The sequence below is a fragment of the Lytechinus variegatus genome, chromosome 5 (genome assembly GCF_018143015.1).
Source record: "Lytechinus variegatus isolate NC3 chromosome 5, Lvar_3.0, whole genome shotgun sequence".
NCBI lineage: Eukaryota > Metazoa > Echinodermata > Echinoidea > Temnopleuroida > Toxopneustidae > Lytechinus > Lytechinus variegatus.
Genome location: NC_054744.1, coordinates 1,008,960 through 1,029,308, shown reverse-complemented (window position 1 = coordinate 1,029,308; position 20,349 = coordinate 1,008,960). Strand labels below are relative to the sequence as shown.

The following is a 20,349-nucleotide window of genomic DNA, read 5'->3' as shown; positions in this document are numbered from 1 at the left end:
AAAGTATACACTACACGGTGTCTTCATCTGGAAACGTTTTGACTCTTCTAATACGAAATATGGTTTCATTTTCTTTTACGGTAACTCCCGTTTGGGAACTTGTATAGTGCTCTTCTGCACAACACCAAGTTGGTATATCATTTTTTTCTTATCTTAAAAGAATTATAATATCATCTAAATGGGAGTCCAATAAAGGGTGTATTGTTCATATTTTAAAGGGTTAAGCCCCAAAACAGCTAAATTGAACAAAACATAATTGGTTTCATTAATATTTTACGTATTACTTATAGTGCATGCATCAACACCCGTTTGACTTATCGATTGACTGATGTAATAATACGAAGCATGGCAATGCATACCTTAATTGGTAATGAATTATGATAAGCATATTTCGCTCAATATGACAAGGAATTGCCTGATTTATCCCCAAGCCTCCTTTGAATCTGGACAAGACTTATCAGGTTTGGTTTCAAACACCCTCGGCGCCAGACTCACAGGTGACACATTGTAGACGAATAATATTCGTTTTATAGAAATCTGTTGGTTGCCATGGTAATGTCATTGCCTCTTTACCATCTGGTTACAAACTTGTGGCTTTCAAGATTTCGTTCTGACTGGAGAAAAAGAGTTAAGTCATGCGATCTCTGAATGAATCCGTCTTTTTTCTAAGAACTTAGGGAGGAGGAGGGTTAACGCTATATCATTTACATGTATCTAAACATTTATGACACTTGATGAAAAATACATCTTCCGATAAAAGAATGATAAAACACAACACACACACACATACACAAACATAATACTATCGTGTTTGTTTTTTTTGTTTTTTTTGTAGTCAAACTTGACTTGGAATGGTGTGAGATGGAAATCCATTCTATTCCCAGTCAAAGTGACTCGAATTTCAAAATGATTTCTACTCGGAATGGTGCACCATAAGATTGAAAATCAAAGTGCAAATTACCGTGAAAACGAATCAATGGTTCGAACTTGGTTGACGCCATTTTCTGAGATAAAGTTGACTACGCAGACAAAAATCGCGAATGACTTAATTGTTTGTGATTATCGTTTTAACGCATGAAGAATATAATATCTATGTTTTGAACTTAATTTTGTATTATTTACCTTGTTGTTTCAATCGGTTGCTTATGTTTTTGTTTATTATTCTATTGTTGTTCGAGGGTATACGCCGCACGAAACTTCCAATAAAATGTAATGGATGTTATCAGACCTGTTATAGTTTCGATATTTTGTTCATTCCAGTTATCACGCATATGCTGCATTTTTTTTATAGAACAAGTCCACCCCAAAAAAAGTTGATATGAATAAAAAAAAATCAAACAAGCATAGCACTGAAAATTTCATCAAAATCGGATGTAAAATGACAAAATTATGACATTTTAAAGTTTCACTTAATATCACGAAACAGTTATATGCACATGCTGGTCGATATGTAAATGAGGAGACTAAGTACCTCATCCACTCACTATTTCTTTTGTATTGTATTATATGAAATATAAAATATTCTAATTTTCTCCTCATTGTCAAGTGAAATAACAATAGATTTCTCCCTGAACATGTGGGATTAGCATTATCCAATAATATATGGTTCAGTCAAGTTGGTCCTTATTGTCAAATCTGTAAAACAAAAATAGATATTGTAGAATTAGAACAATAAAAAGCAAAAGAAATAGTGAGTGAGGGACATCATCGACTGTCTCATTTGCATGTCACTGTTTTTTGAAAAATAAAGGAAACTCTAAAATGTCATAACTTTCTTATTTTACATCCGATATTGATGAAATATGCAGCGTTATGCTAGTTTGAGTTTTCTCTGTTTATTCAAATTAACATTTTATTGGATGGACTTGCCCTTTAAAACCTAAAGTGTTTAACCCATGTCAGTTGGTGTCCCTAAAGAATCACACCCTATAAATTTAGTGTTAAAATGTAGAAAGTGAACATAACGCCAAAGAATCTTAAAGTAACATTAAAAGATGTTTTGATAACACCTATAGGAGTTGAGCTAACCTAGAAATGATACTTGAGTGATGCTCCACAGTGTTTGTAAAACATGTTTTAATGTGGGTAATAATGAATAGCAACATATTCCTAGGACTATAAACACTTATTTTGTGATACTCTTGGAATTTTCACCCCCCTTTTATTTTATACGCACTTTTGAAATCTATATTTCGACGTATACAAAGTAAACAAAAAATATCCATGATTTGTGTGATTTTGGTAAGTTTTGAACAGTTTGATACTATTATACTATGAAACCATAACTTGTTGATAATTCGGAGAACATAGATGCTAGTGGTGCGTCAATTTGGATATCATATTCCAGGTAATACTTAATGTTTTATTCATATTTTTAAGATCCTTAATTCAGTATATTAAGTGTACATGACATCGGAGATTGATCAACTCAATTAGGTTTTGTTCTCATTTCAAATCAACCATCCTAATTTATTTATCAGCATAGATCGCTTCAATCGGGTTTATGGGTAGGGAGCTGGGGTTACCCCCTTGAGTTCCAAGGCAAAAAGAAGAAACAAAATAATGAATGAATGAAAGAAAGAAAGAAAAGGTGTTAATTATGGTATAATTTTGTATAAATATGTCAAAATCTATCACAAAACGAGACTTTCGTTCTATAACAAGGTCAAAATTCGCTCGCTGACGTCTTGTTTTAAATAAATATTTTGCCCCATGCATTGTGCCTCTCAATTTCTTTCTCTCTCTCTTTTTTTTTTTGGGGGGGGGTCTCATCGCAACACTACTCATCATAAAGTATGATTGCTTAGACTACATACCTCAGTCATGGATAGAGGGGGAAACTCCCAAAGTATTATTGTCAATACTACACCGAACGGGTTACCATGGAAACATGACTGATCCAAATTCGACGATCACACCCTCTATGCTTTCTCAGAATATTCTTGTTCAGACTGATATTCCCTCGACCTGCGTTGTTGATGTCAAATTGGGATGACTTTCTGAGTATGACTTATCATGAGTAATACTGGACTTTTCTTTATGATAGAGATTTTCATTTTATCTTTCTCTAATAGAGTTTGTATGCAGTGAGGTTAGGTTGAGCTACAACACTCGTTTGAATATTAGCTATCTTATTTATGTATGTTTTTATGCTGGTAAGATTGACTTTCTAGTTTAGAGTAAACACTTCAATTTCATTTCATTTATTTCATTTCAAACAAAATACAAATCAGGAAAATGCAGTTTGGTTAAAAAAATAAAGTCAATACAATAAACAAAATAATTGTTTACATTTAGAATACCTATATGTGGTCCAGTGATTAGAGCATTGGATTCACAATCGCAAAGTTGTGAGTTCGAATCCCCATTCTACCATTGTCTCCACTTTGATAAAAGGACCCCGGCGAGAGTACCATCTGTCGTCCATAAGGTCTGACTGATTAACCTAGACGTAAATGTTTCCTAGGTAATTGGTTGTATACATGTTTTGCGTTTACCAGCACAAAAAACCTATAATGTCGATCTCCTACGGGGTTAACCATAATCAGAAACAGAAATTAATTACAATCAATGACAAATGAAGTATGACACTAAAATATAGATTTATATTTTGTGAAAATGGAGGGGTACACTGAAAAGCAATGACTTGTATTTTGTGGGCCCCTCAAAGTTATTCAACATAAAATAATGAAATTGTGGGCTCAGAGCAAAGAAGGAACGTTTGCCATCATAGAAAATGAAACAAAAAAGGATGCAGCAACTGAGAAGTACACGAAGTAGAAAAAAAATAAAATGAAAGGGTCCAGTAAAGAGAGAGGGGGATAGAGAGTAAAAAATGAGCACAAGTTCAATTTGCTAAATTCCTTATTACCAATGAGAAATCATTCAATGGTACACTCGCAGAAATTTGCATGGTTACAAATCAAAAAGTTGTTTTAAAAAATCACGATGCATCTGGCATGCTGCAGTATAGTTGACAGGTTTGTTAAAATATTTTAAATGATTCCGCTAATTACGTGATAAATACACCAAAACACTGGGCTGAAGAAGATTTTGACCCATCAAAAAAGTGGCTCTTTTATAAATGGTGGAATCAATGCGAAATTTAATATGCACTCTAAAAATAAATCCGTATGAAAATTACTAGTTAATAAGGTCAGTTTGGTGCAACTGTTATTCTACTCATATTTGAATATTTTCTAGTCGTATTTTACTAGTTATTTCTGACTAGAATATTAGTTATGTGACTAGACATATCAGTTGCACCCTGTATGCTGACTGCTTGTCTAGTAAATTTGACTGATTCTTTTTAAGAGTGTGGAGAACCGAAACAGAGAGGGAATTATAGTCCCTAATAGAACATAAGCCTATCATTATAGTCTTTACACTAAACAGTTATTGGTCAAAACGATGTGTCCGCCTCATACCGATATGATTTTCGAATTGTTATGAAAATTGGCTGCAAATGCAAAATAGTTGATTCTGTCATTTATTCATTTTTTTAAATTTTGATTTAAATTTTATTTATTTATTTATTTGTTTATTTTATCTTATTCATTTCATTTCATTTATTTTCCATTTCCAACAATCATTTACATTTACAATAAGTTTTGTTACATACATCTTGATATAATTATAATCAATAAAACAAAAAAAAATATTATGTATAATAATCAAGATAACAGGTCGGAAACGGAGGAAGTTGCTAAAAAGCGAAGCTTGTAGGATGCAGCCTCCTATAACATATTCGTATGAATTGAATGTAAACAAAACACAAATACAACATGGTAGAAATTTGAACTTAAATCCGTATCTGAATGAATAGTTTAAAAGAAAAAAGAAAGAAAGAAATAGAAAATGAGAGAAAAAAGCAAGATCAATGATCTCCAGATTCTTAATTATTATTATTATTATTATCATTATTATTATTATCATTTTTTTTTGGGGGGGGGGTGGGTGGGTGTCGGGCACACAACTATAGTGGCTAGCCCTTTTGAAGAGTGTATTATGCACTACCCTAATAAGATCTGGTTTTAGTATTTTCAGGCATTTAAGATCGAACATACTAGGTACTAGCTGAATTGTAATGTAAGCAGACGTCCTCTTGAATGATACACTATATATATCTTATATTTCAACGAGAGACCAACACCCCCTCAAAGGCTTGGTCAAGAAAGGAGTTCCCAACACGGTCATACTGGTGAAGAAGACTACAGACAAACCTAACCTACCTTATTTCCAACATGTCGTTCGGTATGGAATATGCTTTGATGATGATTTTGATTGTATGGTATAAACATGCGAATGCATTGAACGGAGGAAAATGAATAGAATCAATCACGCCCAAGCTAGTATCTCCAGAATGGGCTTCAAATTGTTTCATGATTAAGGCCCACACGCTCATTTTAGATTCATTAACTAATAATAGGAACATCATTAAATCGAAAGTTATCTCTACCTATATTGATACATGTAGTTACAATCATAATAGGTTGGGTTTATCAGATTGGTTTTGAAATTATTTTTTAGGGGCTTACAGGAATGATATGTTGTTTGTGTTTAAAACATACTTTTGAACAATTAGTGGAATATAATGACAAATTCCATATACTGTAAAGTTTGGGCTTTTCAGCCTTGTCCAGTTTCAGTTTATTGTCGATGATGAAGTTGTAGTTTCGGTGTATTGTTTAGATGTACGTTTTGCAACGATTTGTAATTGATTATAAATACAAATTCATATTGTAACAATTCTATAAAAGGAGACAAAACGAAAACCAAATTAGGTAATATCTTTGCTATGGGGATTTATGTTGCAAAGGCTCAGATTATTACAATCACATAAACACATATACAGACCGTAGTATTTTTAAAACTACTATTTTAACTAGATTTAACCTGATAAAACATGACACTTGCTGTTAGTGTCAAATACAAAGTTTAATATGTTACGTGACAATTTGATAATTATTGAAATAGCTAAAACAATTTTCTGTGAACGGGGGCTATATTTTCAATAAAATAAAAATAAATTCTACGTATGGTAGTTAGAGGGATACAAATAGGAAGAGAGGATATACCAATTCGTTTAAGCCTTTTCTTTTGTGTGTGTTCTCGAGTAATTTCGGTTTCCTCGTTTATCTAAACTCACTCAATCTATAATATTTGACAACTCCTCCGTTTTCATGGTGTTTGTCCCTATCGGGAAAGCCTTGTCGGGAGTTTGATGACGTGCCATCACAAAGCATTTTTAGAACCAACCTGAACAAAACTTCTTCCAGATACAAAAGAACAAAAGACGGTAACATCTAAGGGAAAAGCGACCCTGGTAACACTTTGCGATTGGGTGACTCGTTCTTTTCTTCTTTGTGTGACGCTCCGCCTACTCGCGTGCCTTGCATTGATCGTCTGCGTGTCTCTGTACTGTGTGGGTGAATTCGAACTCTACGAGTGTTATGTGTACAGCGTATATCATTAGTCGCGTGCCGTGCTAAATACAGACGCGTGTCTGCAGCTTTTTTTTTGTACTTTGTATGCACAATTAACGGCCTTTACATCGTGCATTCTCGAGCGACCAGGCATCAAGTACGGACGGCCTGCTGTCAGCTCTCTTTTCATTTTTTAACATTAGTTGTAAATTATATCTACAAGTATTTCCAAAGCTTGATTCCTCTTTATTTTCTTGGATTAATCACTACCACCATGCAACCAAAGGAACATATAGCACTGATCATGGAACAACTGCACAAGACACTTTTACTAAGAGCAAAGCACTGGTAAGATCATTTAGAATCTAGTTCGATATAACTTGTATTTTTGTTGAATTTTTATTACATAATTCCTTTTCTATACCATGTTCTTTGCTTTATTAGAGTTAAACACCTTTATGCTGCTAAATTGTTCGTTTGAAAGAATTGCCTTTAACTCGATGCTTGAAACTATTAACACATTAAGTGTGGCAATGAATGCCCCTTTTATTTTAGACCTAATGATCTATGTGAAATTTTGAAGCCTATATATGTCAAAAGTAATGCACAGTGCTCGCATTCTAGATCTATATTTGTTTGGAAAAAAGTAGGGGCCTACTATACCAAGTATATTGAGCTACCATCGGGCTACCGTATGCCATTTGCTGGGTCATTTGGTTTGAAGGACTGTTCAACAGCATTTGGCCCCTTGGATCATCAGCTGTTAGTTACACTATAAGTTTGGGTGTGAGTGCAATCGAGAGTTTGGTCATGGTGAACTATTGTTCATGGGTCATTGTCTGTTGGCTAAAAACTTTGCCAGCATAATCACTCAAGGTTAATAAGGGCATTCACGGGTCGGATCTAGTCTGCAGGCACAGACCTTCATTGAAACTTTGATCAACAAGTGTGTCTCCACGCAAAGACTACATGTAGTACATGTACAAAACTTGCCGTTTCCTGAGCGAGAGGGCCTTCAGTACACAAGGCATGAGTAGGCTGCAATTCAGACCCTTTACTCGAGTGAAGGGTTTGCACAGCAGACTGGGTCGGATCAGGGGCGGATCCACGATTTTCCAAACTGGGGGGGGGGGGGGGGGGGGGGTCGGGTCATAAAAAAGTCCTCACTTGCGTATGCTTGACGTACTCCGCACAAAAAGTTGCCTTTCAAGGGGGGGGGCGGCACACGGACCGGATCCACTGGAATCGCTGCCACTGGGTCGGATAATTTGTTCGCTTTGTGAGTTAGCTTTTATTTCAATATATTTGTTAGGTTGCTTCAAGATAAAGTAGACATACATGTAAACTTGAATGCAGGAAAATAACGTATTTTCAGAATAATTTGTTTTGAGGCAAGTTTGGAGGAGGGGGGCTGAACATGGACATGCCTGCATAAAGGTCAAAGGTGTGCGGTATACGAATAGTGTTCAAATATTATTAGAGTTAAAATCAATTTATTTTCAGAGTCCGATCTGGATGATTACTGGTTATTTGAAGCCGTCTACTTTTTTTTTTGTGTGTGTGTGTGTGGGAGGGGGGAGGCGTGGGTGTGTGTATGTGTGAAAGACCTATGTAACGAGGAATAAGGGGCACTGAATATGACGTGCGGTACTATGATCATTTGGTGAAGTGGGTGACGACAGATAACCTTGTATGGTCTAGTCTGCTCAGAACTCCGCTCTGACTTTTAGTTTGAATTTGATAGAGAGAGGTGAGTTAAATTCAGTGAACTGGGGGTGGGGTGGGGGAGGGTAGACGAATAGAGAAGAATAAGATTGTTGGATTGGATTCAAAATACATGTATCGTAGTTACATCTATAAGCCTAGGCACCTTATTTATTCATTTAATGAGGGGTGTCTCTTAGACTGAAATAACAACATCCAATTATTTCCTTAAGTTACAATATAAATGTTTAAAAAAAATTTTAGTCATGTTAGTATAAATTGACACTGATACGAAGTAGACGCCCCCAGTATATCTGCCCGCCCGCATCCTAGGTTTTTGTTATCATTTTGCATTTTAATGACAGTCTTATAAACTCGCATTTGAGTACCCCTATCATGACTATTGCGGATTTAAAGATCATTTCCACCAGTAATGTTTCATTCTTCACACTCTTTAAAGTGGCTGCGACTACCGCTTTTCTCAAAACTAAAAATTAAAGTAATCTCATAATAATCAATCCAGACTTGCACTCTTAGTAAACCAACCTAGTGTTTGTTAAAACAAAATTGTATGCCAAATGATTTTCAATCAAAATTGGATCATTTATATATCAAACAAAGTCATCACGAAATTGTAATATTAATCTCAAGGAAGATTGAAAAAGTTATGAATGATTAGAGAGAATTGATAGAGGGAAAGGGAGAGCAACAATATAGGGAAAGAGTGGAAGTTCTTAAATCATAATTTGCCCAGAGCAACAAGTCAACTTAATAATAGAACATAACACTGCCCTGGCTAACCGTACTCAATTCTTGAGGCCTTTACTAGGTCAACGTACATGTATCTTCTTTTAATACAGAAAATTATATGATTCTTATTCCATTCCTTTCGAAAGAAGGCAGCTATATGGTCTTACATTTCTCTTGTATACATCAATTGTAGACACTGTGAAGTATGTTTAATCTCTCTAATTGACAAAGCTTTTTTTTTCAACATTAATTTTCACATATAATTTTATACGTCTATATTGCCAATAAAACAGACAATGTCTGGCACAAATGCCAATAGCGTTGGTTAAGGTCTGCTTTCTATGTAAACTTGGCATTTCATATATCTCATCAACACTCATGCCCCTCCCTCCCGAATTGAATGAATGCATTTTGGCTTTGATTCATTTAAAAACCTCGTCATTACATTCTCAAAACTTTATCGTCAATAAGAAATCGACAACGAAAATTTCAATGCTCATTTATTTCCAATGATTACATTTTAAGGGTCTATAATATTGATGCCCAATAAAATTGTCGTTTTTCAATGGTTGTTTACATTTTTTTGAGATTTAGACTTTACAATGTCTATACATGTGGGTAGATTTTTAAAAGTATTAATTTTCCAATTTACAAAATAAGAATTTAAGAACATGACATAAAACACAATGATCAGATTTTCAGAGCTAGACCGTCATTTAAATTCCACCATGCTCATTTGCCATGTTTTGGGGAAGAAATCGAATTTACTTCCACCCTTCAACCACGAAAGCCGTGTGTTTATTATTGAAAGACAACTTGGCATATATGTATGTCGGTCTCTTTGCCTGCATGCCTTGTTTGGCATCTGACCAATTGCTTACCGCTAGGGTTACTCTCACCACAGGGAATCTAGGAAGGGGTAAAACCTTTGGGGGAATTTAGGGTATGGTATTTTAGGGGTGCAACGGTTAAATGGCGTCAGCGATCAATGGGGGTACACGTATAGGAGGATATAATTCACCTATAACATTTTCTATCTGTTTTGGTTTTATCCCGAATTAAAACAGTTTCACGATGTTTGTTGTCCACTATCACTATGGGGGTAAACTAAATTGAATTAAACACCATGTGCAATTCCGATATGCATTAACATTTCGTGTGAAGAAAAGCAAATCATGATTTGTGGGAATTGTGCTCGGGGGGGGGCAAGCTTGTTTAGTGTAATATAGTTCGTACACTTTCACCAAGAACTGTAAACCGAAATATGATCTTTTCAACATACAATCTATAAAACAGATGGAATGATAGATATGGATGTATCCCATATCGGCTCGTTGCCTTGCCCTTAACCCGTCGAGGATCGTTGATTGTAGGTCATTTATAATAACTCGGATTTACAGAGGGACGATGGTCGGGACAGCTCCCCTACTATAGTCATATAAGTGGACGAAATCTTTACCCTAACTTTCCCTCGTACTTGTAAGCACGAAATCTTGAGTTGGAGAGAGAAATCTAACTTCTATACAAATATGTTACTAAATTAATTTGGAAAGTGCACTTAGTATTCGGGGAGGGTGTGGTCTTGGTATTTGTGTATATCTTAAATCCGGTTTATCTTTCATGGTATTTGTAGATGCACGCTTAAAGGGTCGCACGTGTTTTAATCTATAAAACTGGCAGCAATAAACAGTCTTTTTGAAACGAATCAGAGTGACCCTTCATCTAAAAAAATATACAAAAATTAATGGACAGAATACGAGGGAAATATTGAACTTTCTGGATATTCTGAGCTAGGCTCATGTTTATTACATGTCCAATTAAGAACGACTGCTTAGATCCTTATCTTAATATGGAATATTATTTAGATTGATCTCTATTTATAGAAATTAGATTCTGTGATATTTACGATGAGAAAGCATGAAAAGAAACATTGGGCCGATTGTAAATTGTCTATCGGGAATGGAGGTATGTAATATATAAATATACATATATATGTATACACACACACACACACACACACACATATATATATATATATATATATATATATATATATATATATATATAAACACATTGAAGGTATGTACATTGCTTTCAGATAGGAAGTCGTTGTGAAGTGATTTTATTGACTGTCTCATCACCTGATTCATTACGTGATCTCGTGACTGCGCGTATATAACAAAATATAACATGATTGTTCATGTAATAGTGGGATATCATCAGGTAGCCTATATTACTCTAATTGTTTGACCGAAAAGGAATACCGCAGCAAATTATGTTCCTTGTAATTAACAATAAATCTATTCTTAATTTATTGTATGGTGCATCACATAATTTCCTCCTTTGTTTTAATAAATGCCTATATAGCATGTATAGTAAATTCACTTATGCTAGACGATGATTGATGATTCAGTGTTGAGTAGTACTCTATTATCATTCACATTTCTGTCAAATAACGAGTAAGGCATTACATAACTTACAATATTGTGATTGAAGCATGCATTTCGTTACTTAGTCGTTAATTGAAGAATATTCAAAATTATTATTTTCTTTTTACACAGCTATACACGACAGCTCGTGTCTCCAGCGAAGCGATGTGATTTTTGCAAGAAATCAATGTTTGTAATGACTCTACGCTGTAAGGATTGCAGGTTAGTCAGTAAATCTTGGTTCGAATGATAAGTATAAAAAAACGTGAACAATAACGATATTAGCCTACATTTTAATTTGATTCTCTTCATCATCCTCGTGCCTTGAACAATTTATAATTTACCCATCTTGATATTACTAATCATGGTAACTGCATTGCTCATAATCACGATTATTGCATAAACCGGGAAAGAAACAAAGCACAACAAAAATACCACTTTGGAAATAACCCGGATTTACTGTTCATTTCAAACCCCACCCTTTCATAGAAGTCTGATTTTCGCCTTGTCTATGTATTGAACGTGTTAACAGCCTTTTATAATATACTACTCTGTTTTGAGTGTTCTATCCACCTCTATGGTGTTATGTGAAATCTGAATTGGCATAGGCCTATAATTTTGTCACCCTGGCGAAACTGGCATATTTCTGGATCTCACGTAACCAGCAATATGGAGCGGAATTAAATTTGCAAAACACTAATTCCATGCCAAGTCCTCGTTTTTCCCTAACAAAGTACATCGTATTTTCAAAATAACCCATTGCCAATCTCAAACAAAATGACATAGACATGTCATTTGTATATCTTATTTTCTTGTCATCTCGTTCTTTGTGTATTGAGGGTGATAAGGTTATAAAACAATGGTACTCATAGCGATGACTTTGGTCGACATATGGCCCAACTTCTAATAATTAATGTGCAGCCGAGGAAAAGCTATACTGAATCCAACGTGTGCTTTTAAAACGACTCTATACAAACACTTCATTGATTCCATTTTGAGATTAATTTTCTTTCTTTTTGTTTTTTCGATTTTTCAGAGTAAGATGTCATCGTCGCTGTGCACAACAAGCAGCCAAGCTCTGCGAACTCGCCGCTAAACACACGTTTATAGCGACAGGTACGTATAATCGAATCCTCAGCGGGTTTGTTCATACCATGGACCTACTAGGTCCATGTTCACACTATACCTCAACATATGCGTATTTTTATTTGTATGTATATATCTGCTGCCTATTTACTCTTGGATAACTAAACATAAGATAATTTCCCTGGTCGTCTTTTAAATCTATCACATTTTACAACCAAGTATGTCAATTTCTTCGTGCAGACACTAATTAATTTCGAATCTTAATGTCCGTATTACTATTTCCATTCCTTTAAATGATTGTTTGAACACAAGGTACAGGACACGGATTTCTAAAAGCATCGATTACTTGCACTTCCCCAGGTCCGTAATCTTATCCCGCATCTCTTACGAGATAATAACACTTATTCATTTCATGAAAGTTCATGAATAGGGGAATTATACACAAAGATGAGAGCTAGTGCCAGAGTACTGAGATATCCAAAAGTACTTTCACACAATGCATAGAAATATTATCCGATGAAAGTTTGCCAAATTGGCATCGAGACCATAGCGTGCTTAAATTATCCATATTTTTTATATCACCACTCAATTTGGTAAAATATTTAATTGTTTTTTTTATGTGGCTCATGCACGCATCTGTATTTAACATGTATTTTATAGGTCCAATGCTCTTTATATACAAACCATCGCCCGCCTGTTTGTATTCTGTCAGTTAAAAAGAGTGAAGTATATTGTAAAATGACTATTTTTGAAGTACCAGAGTGAAATGATAAGTTTTATATTTCCAATTATCGTTGGAATTAAATAAAAGAAATTGAAAGTGGAGGAAAGCGTGGGTGCACAGATGCTCAAAAATTTTCTCATATTTGATATTTCCTTTAAAAGATTTGATGAAGGATTTTCATGTTTGCTCACGAAGATACTAACGTAACTGATATTTTAGTTCCTTCTATCATGTTCGTACAATTATTATTTCAGTCGGACTTATCAAAATTACGTTAAGGTCGGTGTTCATGTAGCCTACATGGCGTTGGAGTATGATTTTTTTTTTGTATTCTTGATATTGTAGGTCCAGAGAGTAGGAACAGTGTACCAACTTGCCACGCAGCACTGGAAGCAACTCGAAGACATCAATCAGTTAACTCGACCCCTCTACAGTCTAATCGCAGGAAGAGTTCAACTGATTCCTTCCGAGAAATCGAGTCCCACCAGTCCACATTCAGCGTAAGACGTTCTACCGCCCGTCAACGCCTCAGTACCACTGACAGTGTCCACAAGGAATACTCCCTTGGACATGTCTCAAGGTCAACGCTATCATCCCATTCTTCAAACAGGTCTTCGGTATCCGGATACTACTCGCTTGAATCCGATGTAGGCCTTCTCTCCGAATGCGACACACCAAAAGAGATCAGTGTTTTTGATAGTTTGGGCCCGGATGAGGTCACGTTACCAAACCCTTCCTTGATCTCTCGCGCTCGCAGACACGAAGCATGGGTATCCACCAAGCCCTCACCTGGATCAACATCAATGGATTGTCCAGCCCATGGTAACTGCGAGTCTGGATTCGAGACTAACACAATCGTGTCACAGGGTGGAGGTTCACTCGTTGCGACTTGGCCCCTGGACCGGAAATGCATCCTTTGTTCCCACATTCCAGGTACTGTAAAAAACAATGTTACTTGTAATTTTCCATATCCAAACCTTGATAACCCTGACACACAACCTAGATAACCTCCCCTCACTCAGAATAGGCCTACATTGAACTTACTGGCTAGATTTAGAACCTCTCAAAACACGTGTCATTGCCAACCCCCGTCTCGATCGATTCGAGGCACGTCGTAGTCTTTTCATGAAATCTCTAACAAAGTATGAAATATGTTCATATAAAATTTCATGCTATGGTCAGATACTGGAAATATAACCGACCGTGCAACGTGATGAAGGGGACACGCGGTGTACCCTGACATTTTATGACGTCATAATGGTTTCACACTCTTTTATCGCGTCTGATCTTCGTTCACGCCTCATTATAAAAGCGATATTGATCAGTTTAGTTTTTCATTTGCAGTGTGTGCTTAATACTCCATCATGTAATAATATACATCCGAATATAGACAATTCAAAAACCTCTGATTAAAATGAAGTTCAACAAGTTACGAATGTTTAACTATCAACGACACTTTGATTTAGTTCGGTTAAAAGAAACCTTCTTTCTGTATTATGATATGATAATGTGACATGTAACACAAATTTCTATAAATATACAAGATTCTTAGAAATTCGTGGTGAAATAATTAACGAATCGTCGTCATCCAGATCCAGCCCCAATTAGTGTTTGCATTGAAACTATCAGTATGTCATACATCTAAATTTCGCTCTATTATATTTCTTGACATATTTTGTTCTCGCAAGATTGATAATCACCTTTGTTTCGTTATTGTCGCAGAAAATAATTGCAACTCTAATGATGAGATAGTATCAGATGAAAGTTGTTCCCTTCATTACGAAGCTCGCAAAGAAGGCCTTAGTGAATGGACCATACCACATGACAACCTAAAGTACGGCAGATGCATAGAAAGAGGCAAATTAGGAAGCACATTCAAGTAAGTAAAAGGAAAGCAAAATTACACACTTTCACCAATCTGAATGATAACTTACTAAATCATCACGGGAATTGTCAGTAATATGGCCTATTGTTGCATTCGAACTATCTGATGCACTCTTTTCAAAGTTTTCCTTAACGTTATAATGCATCAAATAACAATAATCGGCTAGAAATCGGATTATAGATTACATGCATACAATAATCGGGCGTGTGAGGCACCGTGTCGTAATATGACGTTCAAATTAGATTTTAACAAAAATTGTTCCTCTTTGTGCAGTATTTGACAGTTAATGGAGGAATTTCTTTATAAAATGATGCATCGATGTGTTTGTTTCTAGGGGCCATTGGCATGGTGAGGTCCTGATACAGACGAGGAATTCTAATTCGACCGACATCAATGATTTCTTGGACGAAGTCGACGTATTAAGTAAGATACGACATGAAAACATTGCTCTCTTTATGGGCGCCTGCGTAGAACCTGGTCATCTGGCAGTCGTCAACAGGTAAGCTCATTTCACAAATTATTCAAATCACGAATTGTCTTTTAAAACCCTATCATAGTCATTATCAAAGTTCAAAACAAATGTTACATTGATATAAATGGAAATCATCGGTACTAAATATTCACATAATTTGACCAAAACGTTTCTCGTAATAAAATCTCAGCCAACAAAAAGTTAGAGATTTGGCATTTACTTACTGTTATTTGAACAAAGATATAAAAACAAGATTATCGCTTTAATCATTTTATTTTTTATTTTGAAATCTTTTAGCATACACAAGGGCCCATCTCTCTATCATCATCTTCATGTTCAACGAAGAAAGATCTCATTTAACATACCAAAGATCGCCCGTCAGATCGGCCAGGCTATGGGTTACCTTCATGCTAAGGGAATCATCGTTGGACATCTATCATCCAGATGCGTCTATCTCGAGTCAAAGGTCAAACTTTCGATCACAAGGGTCGATACCAGTGACGTCACATGTCAAAGGTAAATAAAGAACAACTTTAGATCTTATAAGGTTTGGGTTTGTATAGGTTAATTGCTTTTCCTCTTGTGCGATTTTAAAAGTCCTATTTTTTTTTTTCTCTCTCTTCTAATCTTCTCCCGACATTTATTAATATTTTAAAGAGATTTGGGATGGCACTTAAAACTAGGGAATATCCTTTTAAATATTGGCAGTTAGTAAGTGGGGAAAGTTACAGTATTATAGAGACACAAATTTCAAGTATGGCGCAATGGAAACACTTATCATGTATACTTGTAGAATATTACAGAATGTTGCATCAAATCCTGGAACTTTTATCCGTTGGAATACATAGTATTTCCAACCCTATCAGAGTTCATGACGCCTGGAATTAGCTTAAACCATCGTTCACTAATGCTATTTCAGGGAACGCGGGAATTCCCCTATTAAACCACATGACATCGCCAGTCATTTATATTAATGCGTGGCTCACACGGCATTCGAAACTACTTGTATTGTAATAGATATCCAATTCCAATACCCTTGAACGTAAATCTTTAGCTTTAGAGATCTATAATGGCCTTGTCAAATCATGTCCGATTCTAAATGATAATACAGTTACAAAATGTTTATATTGTTGCCATAAGAACTTGAAAATGTTCGAAGTTTGAAATGTGTTTTAAAAGCAGTTATTCATTGTTTCATTTTTCACTATATCGGCCTACTGAGAAAAAGAAACTGTCAGTGTCGTACATGTTGGCATATTTTTAAGCCAGATGAAAAAAGTTAAAAACACTGTTTTTATTTTTCATTTTTTTTCTTTGACAGATCCAATCACGCATGTCTACCGAGGGGAAAGCTGAATTATCTTGCCCCTGAACTCCTGGGTACTGCTCGTGTAATTCCACCCGAACTTATCACTCGCACAGAACAGACACATAGCACTGACGTCTATGCTTTCGGGTAATTGCCATAGATATTATATTTCTTTATTATAGATGAGGAAAGATATAAATGTCCTAATCAGAAATCAATTAGACAGACATTCATGTATGGGTACTTAAATAGTTTTCCACGAGATATTAGATCAATGCCAATATTGCATTACTATATATATGTTATGTTGTTGGGGTAGTAAATGGTGATATTCAATTGAGTTTTACATTTCATTTTCAGAACAATCCTATTCGAGATAATAGCTGGTCGATGGCCTCTGCAATACGCATGCTCAGAAAGCGTCATCTACCAGATATGTTCAGGGAAACGAGACGACTTCAGAAAGGTCTCGTGTTCATCAAGCATCAAGGTAAAAATAACGACAATTTCGTAAATCATCTTTAAAATTATTCTCAAATTAGAGTTGAATCTACAAAATTGATATCTCGATACTTTGAAAATATTTGCAAATTATAGTTTTGGATGTTCTAAAGTTGAGCCCACTATGAATGTTTGACATGTAATGATGAAAGTAATTATGTTCTTGTTTTAGTCTCTTTGTATCAATAGTTCGGTTAATAACGGGTTTTTTAATTGCACCTTTATATTTGACTCGATTACTTTTGAATCGTTGTTTAATTGTCCTTGTCGATTTGTATGTCCAGTATTATTTTCATTTTATTGTATTGATTGATGACCTACTTTTCCCTCTAATAATAGCAATCAGTTCTTCTATTTGCTTTCGTAGCATTTTACATCTATCTTCTTTTTATTTAAAATATTTACTCCTGCAACATCACAGTACTTCAAAATTATTTTCAAGTACTAATGCAACAATCATTACAATTCTAATAATGAATTATTTTTTGTTTCTCCGTTATTTACAGAATCTTATTCAGGAATGTTGGTCACATGACCCATGTGAGAGGCCGTCATTCCAGCACATTGTCAAGGAACTAAAGAAAAACGTAAGCAGAAATAGCAGAATTTTCATTATCACGGTTTCTGATTTTTTTATCCAGAAATATTGAGACAACAAAGAAATAAGAATTTTCAGTTAGTGTATTACCTCAATAACAAGCAGTACAGTCGATAATTTCTCTTGATTTAAACCCTTAATTTAGGCGACCTTTAATGAAAGGGCGTCAAGGAACTATACTGAATGTATATCAGCGTATTCCTGTATATACCTGTGGGAAAATGGTCTTATTCACGAACTATTGCCACAGATTAACACTGAAATTTGAACTTAACCTAATTTTCCTGCCCCAATTATTACTGATTTTAAAGTGTCATATTCATCAGAGGTGATATTGCAACAAAAACTACATTTCATTTCCTTCCTTTGTTATTTATTCAGGTTTCCCTAGGTAACATGAAACACAGTTTATCCGAGCCGGATAACCTCAACCGACTTGGAACCGGACTATTTCGATGAGCAACTAAATAAGAATAGGACGTAATGAAAACCGAGAACTAGCCATTACAATTAACCGAACCATTGTACATGTTGGAAGTAACCATGCCAACCGAATCGGCTTGCTGCTCGCGCACAAGTCGGTTTGATATTCTCTTACAAAAAAGTAGGACTTTTATAAATCAATCTAAAAAAAGAGTCAATTGGGGATTTCTATCAGCCACATGATCTATGACGAGTAAATACGTCGGATTATACCACATTTAGTTCTCATTAACAGTGTATTAACACGGATATTCGAAATGATATATGCCTTTACACAGTATACCTAAACCATGTATTCTATTGATCACCTTAGCAGTACTTATGAAAACAGATATATATTTCGAAATGATAAAAAGATCTATTCTGAGCTTCCATTTTTTACCAAGACAGGCAACATTTTCTGCTTCAATTTTATATGTGCAATATTTTGAAATGGTAGAGTGCATTGACGTGTCGAGAGTAAATCTGAATGAGTAAACACAAGTATTTAAATAGTGCAATTAATGTATTTTTTTCTGGGTGTCATATATCCTTTGAATTTGATTTTTCCTATTTATGTCAAACGTATATTTGTAGTCAATATATTCAATTGATATTGTTATGAAGCCTACATTTAATGACATTTACTAAATTGAAGGAAAATATTTAAAAGTGCAACAGCAAGAAGCTTGAGAGAAAGTTTATGTATTGTATATATACTGTAAACCTCTTCTTTCTACATGTTTGTGAGGCGATTATAAAATTATCGAATTTATTTATTTGAATTTACATTGAAAAAATTAATGAATTTGCATCGAAAATTATTTCAAAATGAAATGGAAAACCTTTCTTGAATTTATTTATTTTACTCTACTCGCAGAAAATAACGATTAGTAAATTGTCATTTAAATGCATGTTTTAAAGAAACCACATGTAATCTGATTGAATATTAATGCATAATATTATGTTGATTTTTGTATATCATTATAAGGAATTCGTTAATTTTGATTTTGAAAAATCCTCTATATATGAATGAGTTGTTGTATTCATTTGTTTTTGTGAGGTAGACTAATATTTGAATTTAGATTGAATTCTATAAATCAATGCAAACCGTGTGAAGGGATGTTGGTGGATAGCTTGACAAGACCGCTAGGCTAGGGTCATATTGTCATGATTTGTTTAAAATATATATATATATATATATAATACTTGAAAAAAAATGTTTTGATATCAATGAAAACATGACGTGATATACATATATATATATATTTTTTTTTTGGGGGGGTAGTATTTTTACATGTAGTAGGTCCATTTTTACAGTAATGAATGTCGCAAATAAGAATTCAAGGATCATTCTATGTTTTTGAGTCGGCCGTTATAGACGTATTCTACACATTTTGGGTATCTACATGTGTCCGTTATAGAAGAGTTATGGTGAAATATGTTACTCATTACTGTGTAGATCCGTCTGTATGTCTGACGGTTTTTTTTTCTCCAGCTGGTAAATCCATCAAGATGTCACTCTAATCTATGAGTGCATTGATACGCTACAATCAACTCGATATTCCAAGGTTTTCACTGAAACAAAACAATTCGCCCTAAGGCATTCTTTTTCAGTGAAATTCGAGTATTAAGGCAAACCAATTTTGTTTAAACTTGTTCCAAATTAATTCTACAATCTAGGTTAACAATCAGATGTAATCTCAAGAAGTGTTTATGAAGGGCTTTACGTCATGTAAACAGGCGTATCTTGTGCCAAGTTCAGAGCTTTATTTTTACTCACAAAAACTCTTAGACTTTATACAAAATGCACCAATCCCTTTAAGGAGTTTATGAAGATAATTCCATGGATTGACCTATATTCCGAAGGGTGTGACAGATTAAGTGAATCCCAAATATGACACCTAAATACCATAATACCGTGTTTTTCGTTCAGATATAGACTCGAAACTTTCCATTCAGCCAGATGTATATACCGTGATGATCGTAATTGATACTTTGCAT

The 20,349-nt window shown here is 34.8% G+C and overlaps 1 protein-coding gene across 1 annotated transcript; it reads left to right on the top strand.

Moving 5' to 3' along the window:
• Positions 1-6,397: 6,397 nt before the first annotated feature.
• LOC121415023 (spindle assembly checkpoint kinase-like) lies at positions 6,398-18,472 on the top strand. The gene is made up of 11 exons (XM_041608072.1): positions 6,398-6,773; positions 11,441-11,530; positions 12,345-12,424; positions 13,464-14,051; positions 14,841-14,997; positions 15,338-15,502; positions 15,773-15,991; positions 16,797-16,931; positions 17,145-17,274; positions 17,792-17,872; positions 18,265-18,472. The coding sequence occupies exons 1-11, from the start codon at positions 6,700-6,702 to the stop codon at positions 18,340-18,342; spliced, it is 1,797 nt and encodes a 598-aa protein (XP_041464006.1). The 5' UTR covers positions 6,398-6,699; the 3' UTR covers positions 18,343-18,472.
• Positions 18,473-20,349: the final 1,877 nt, after the last annotated feature.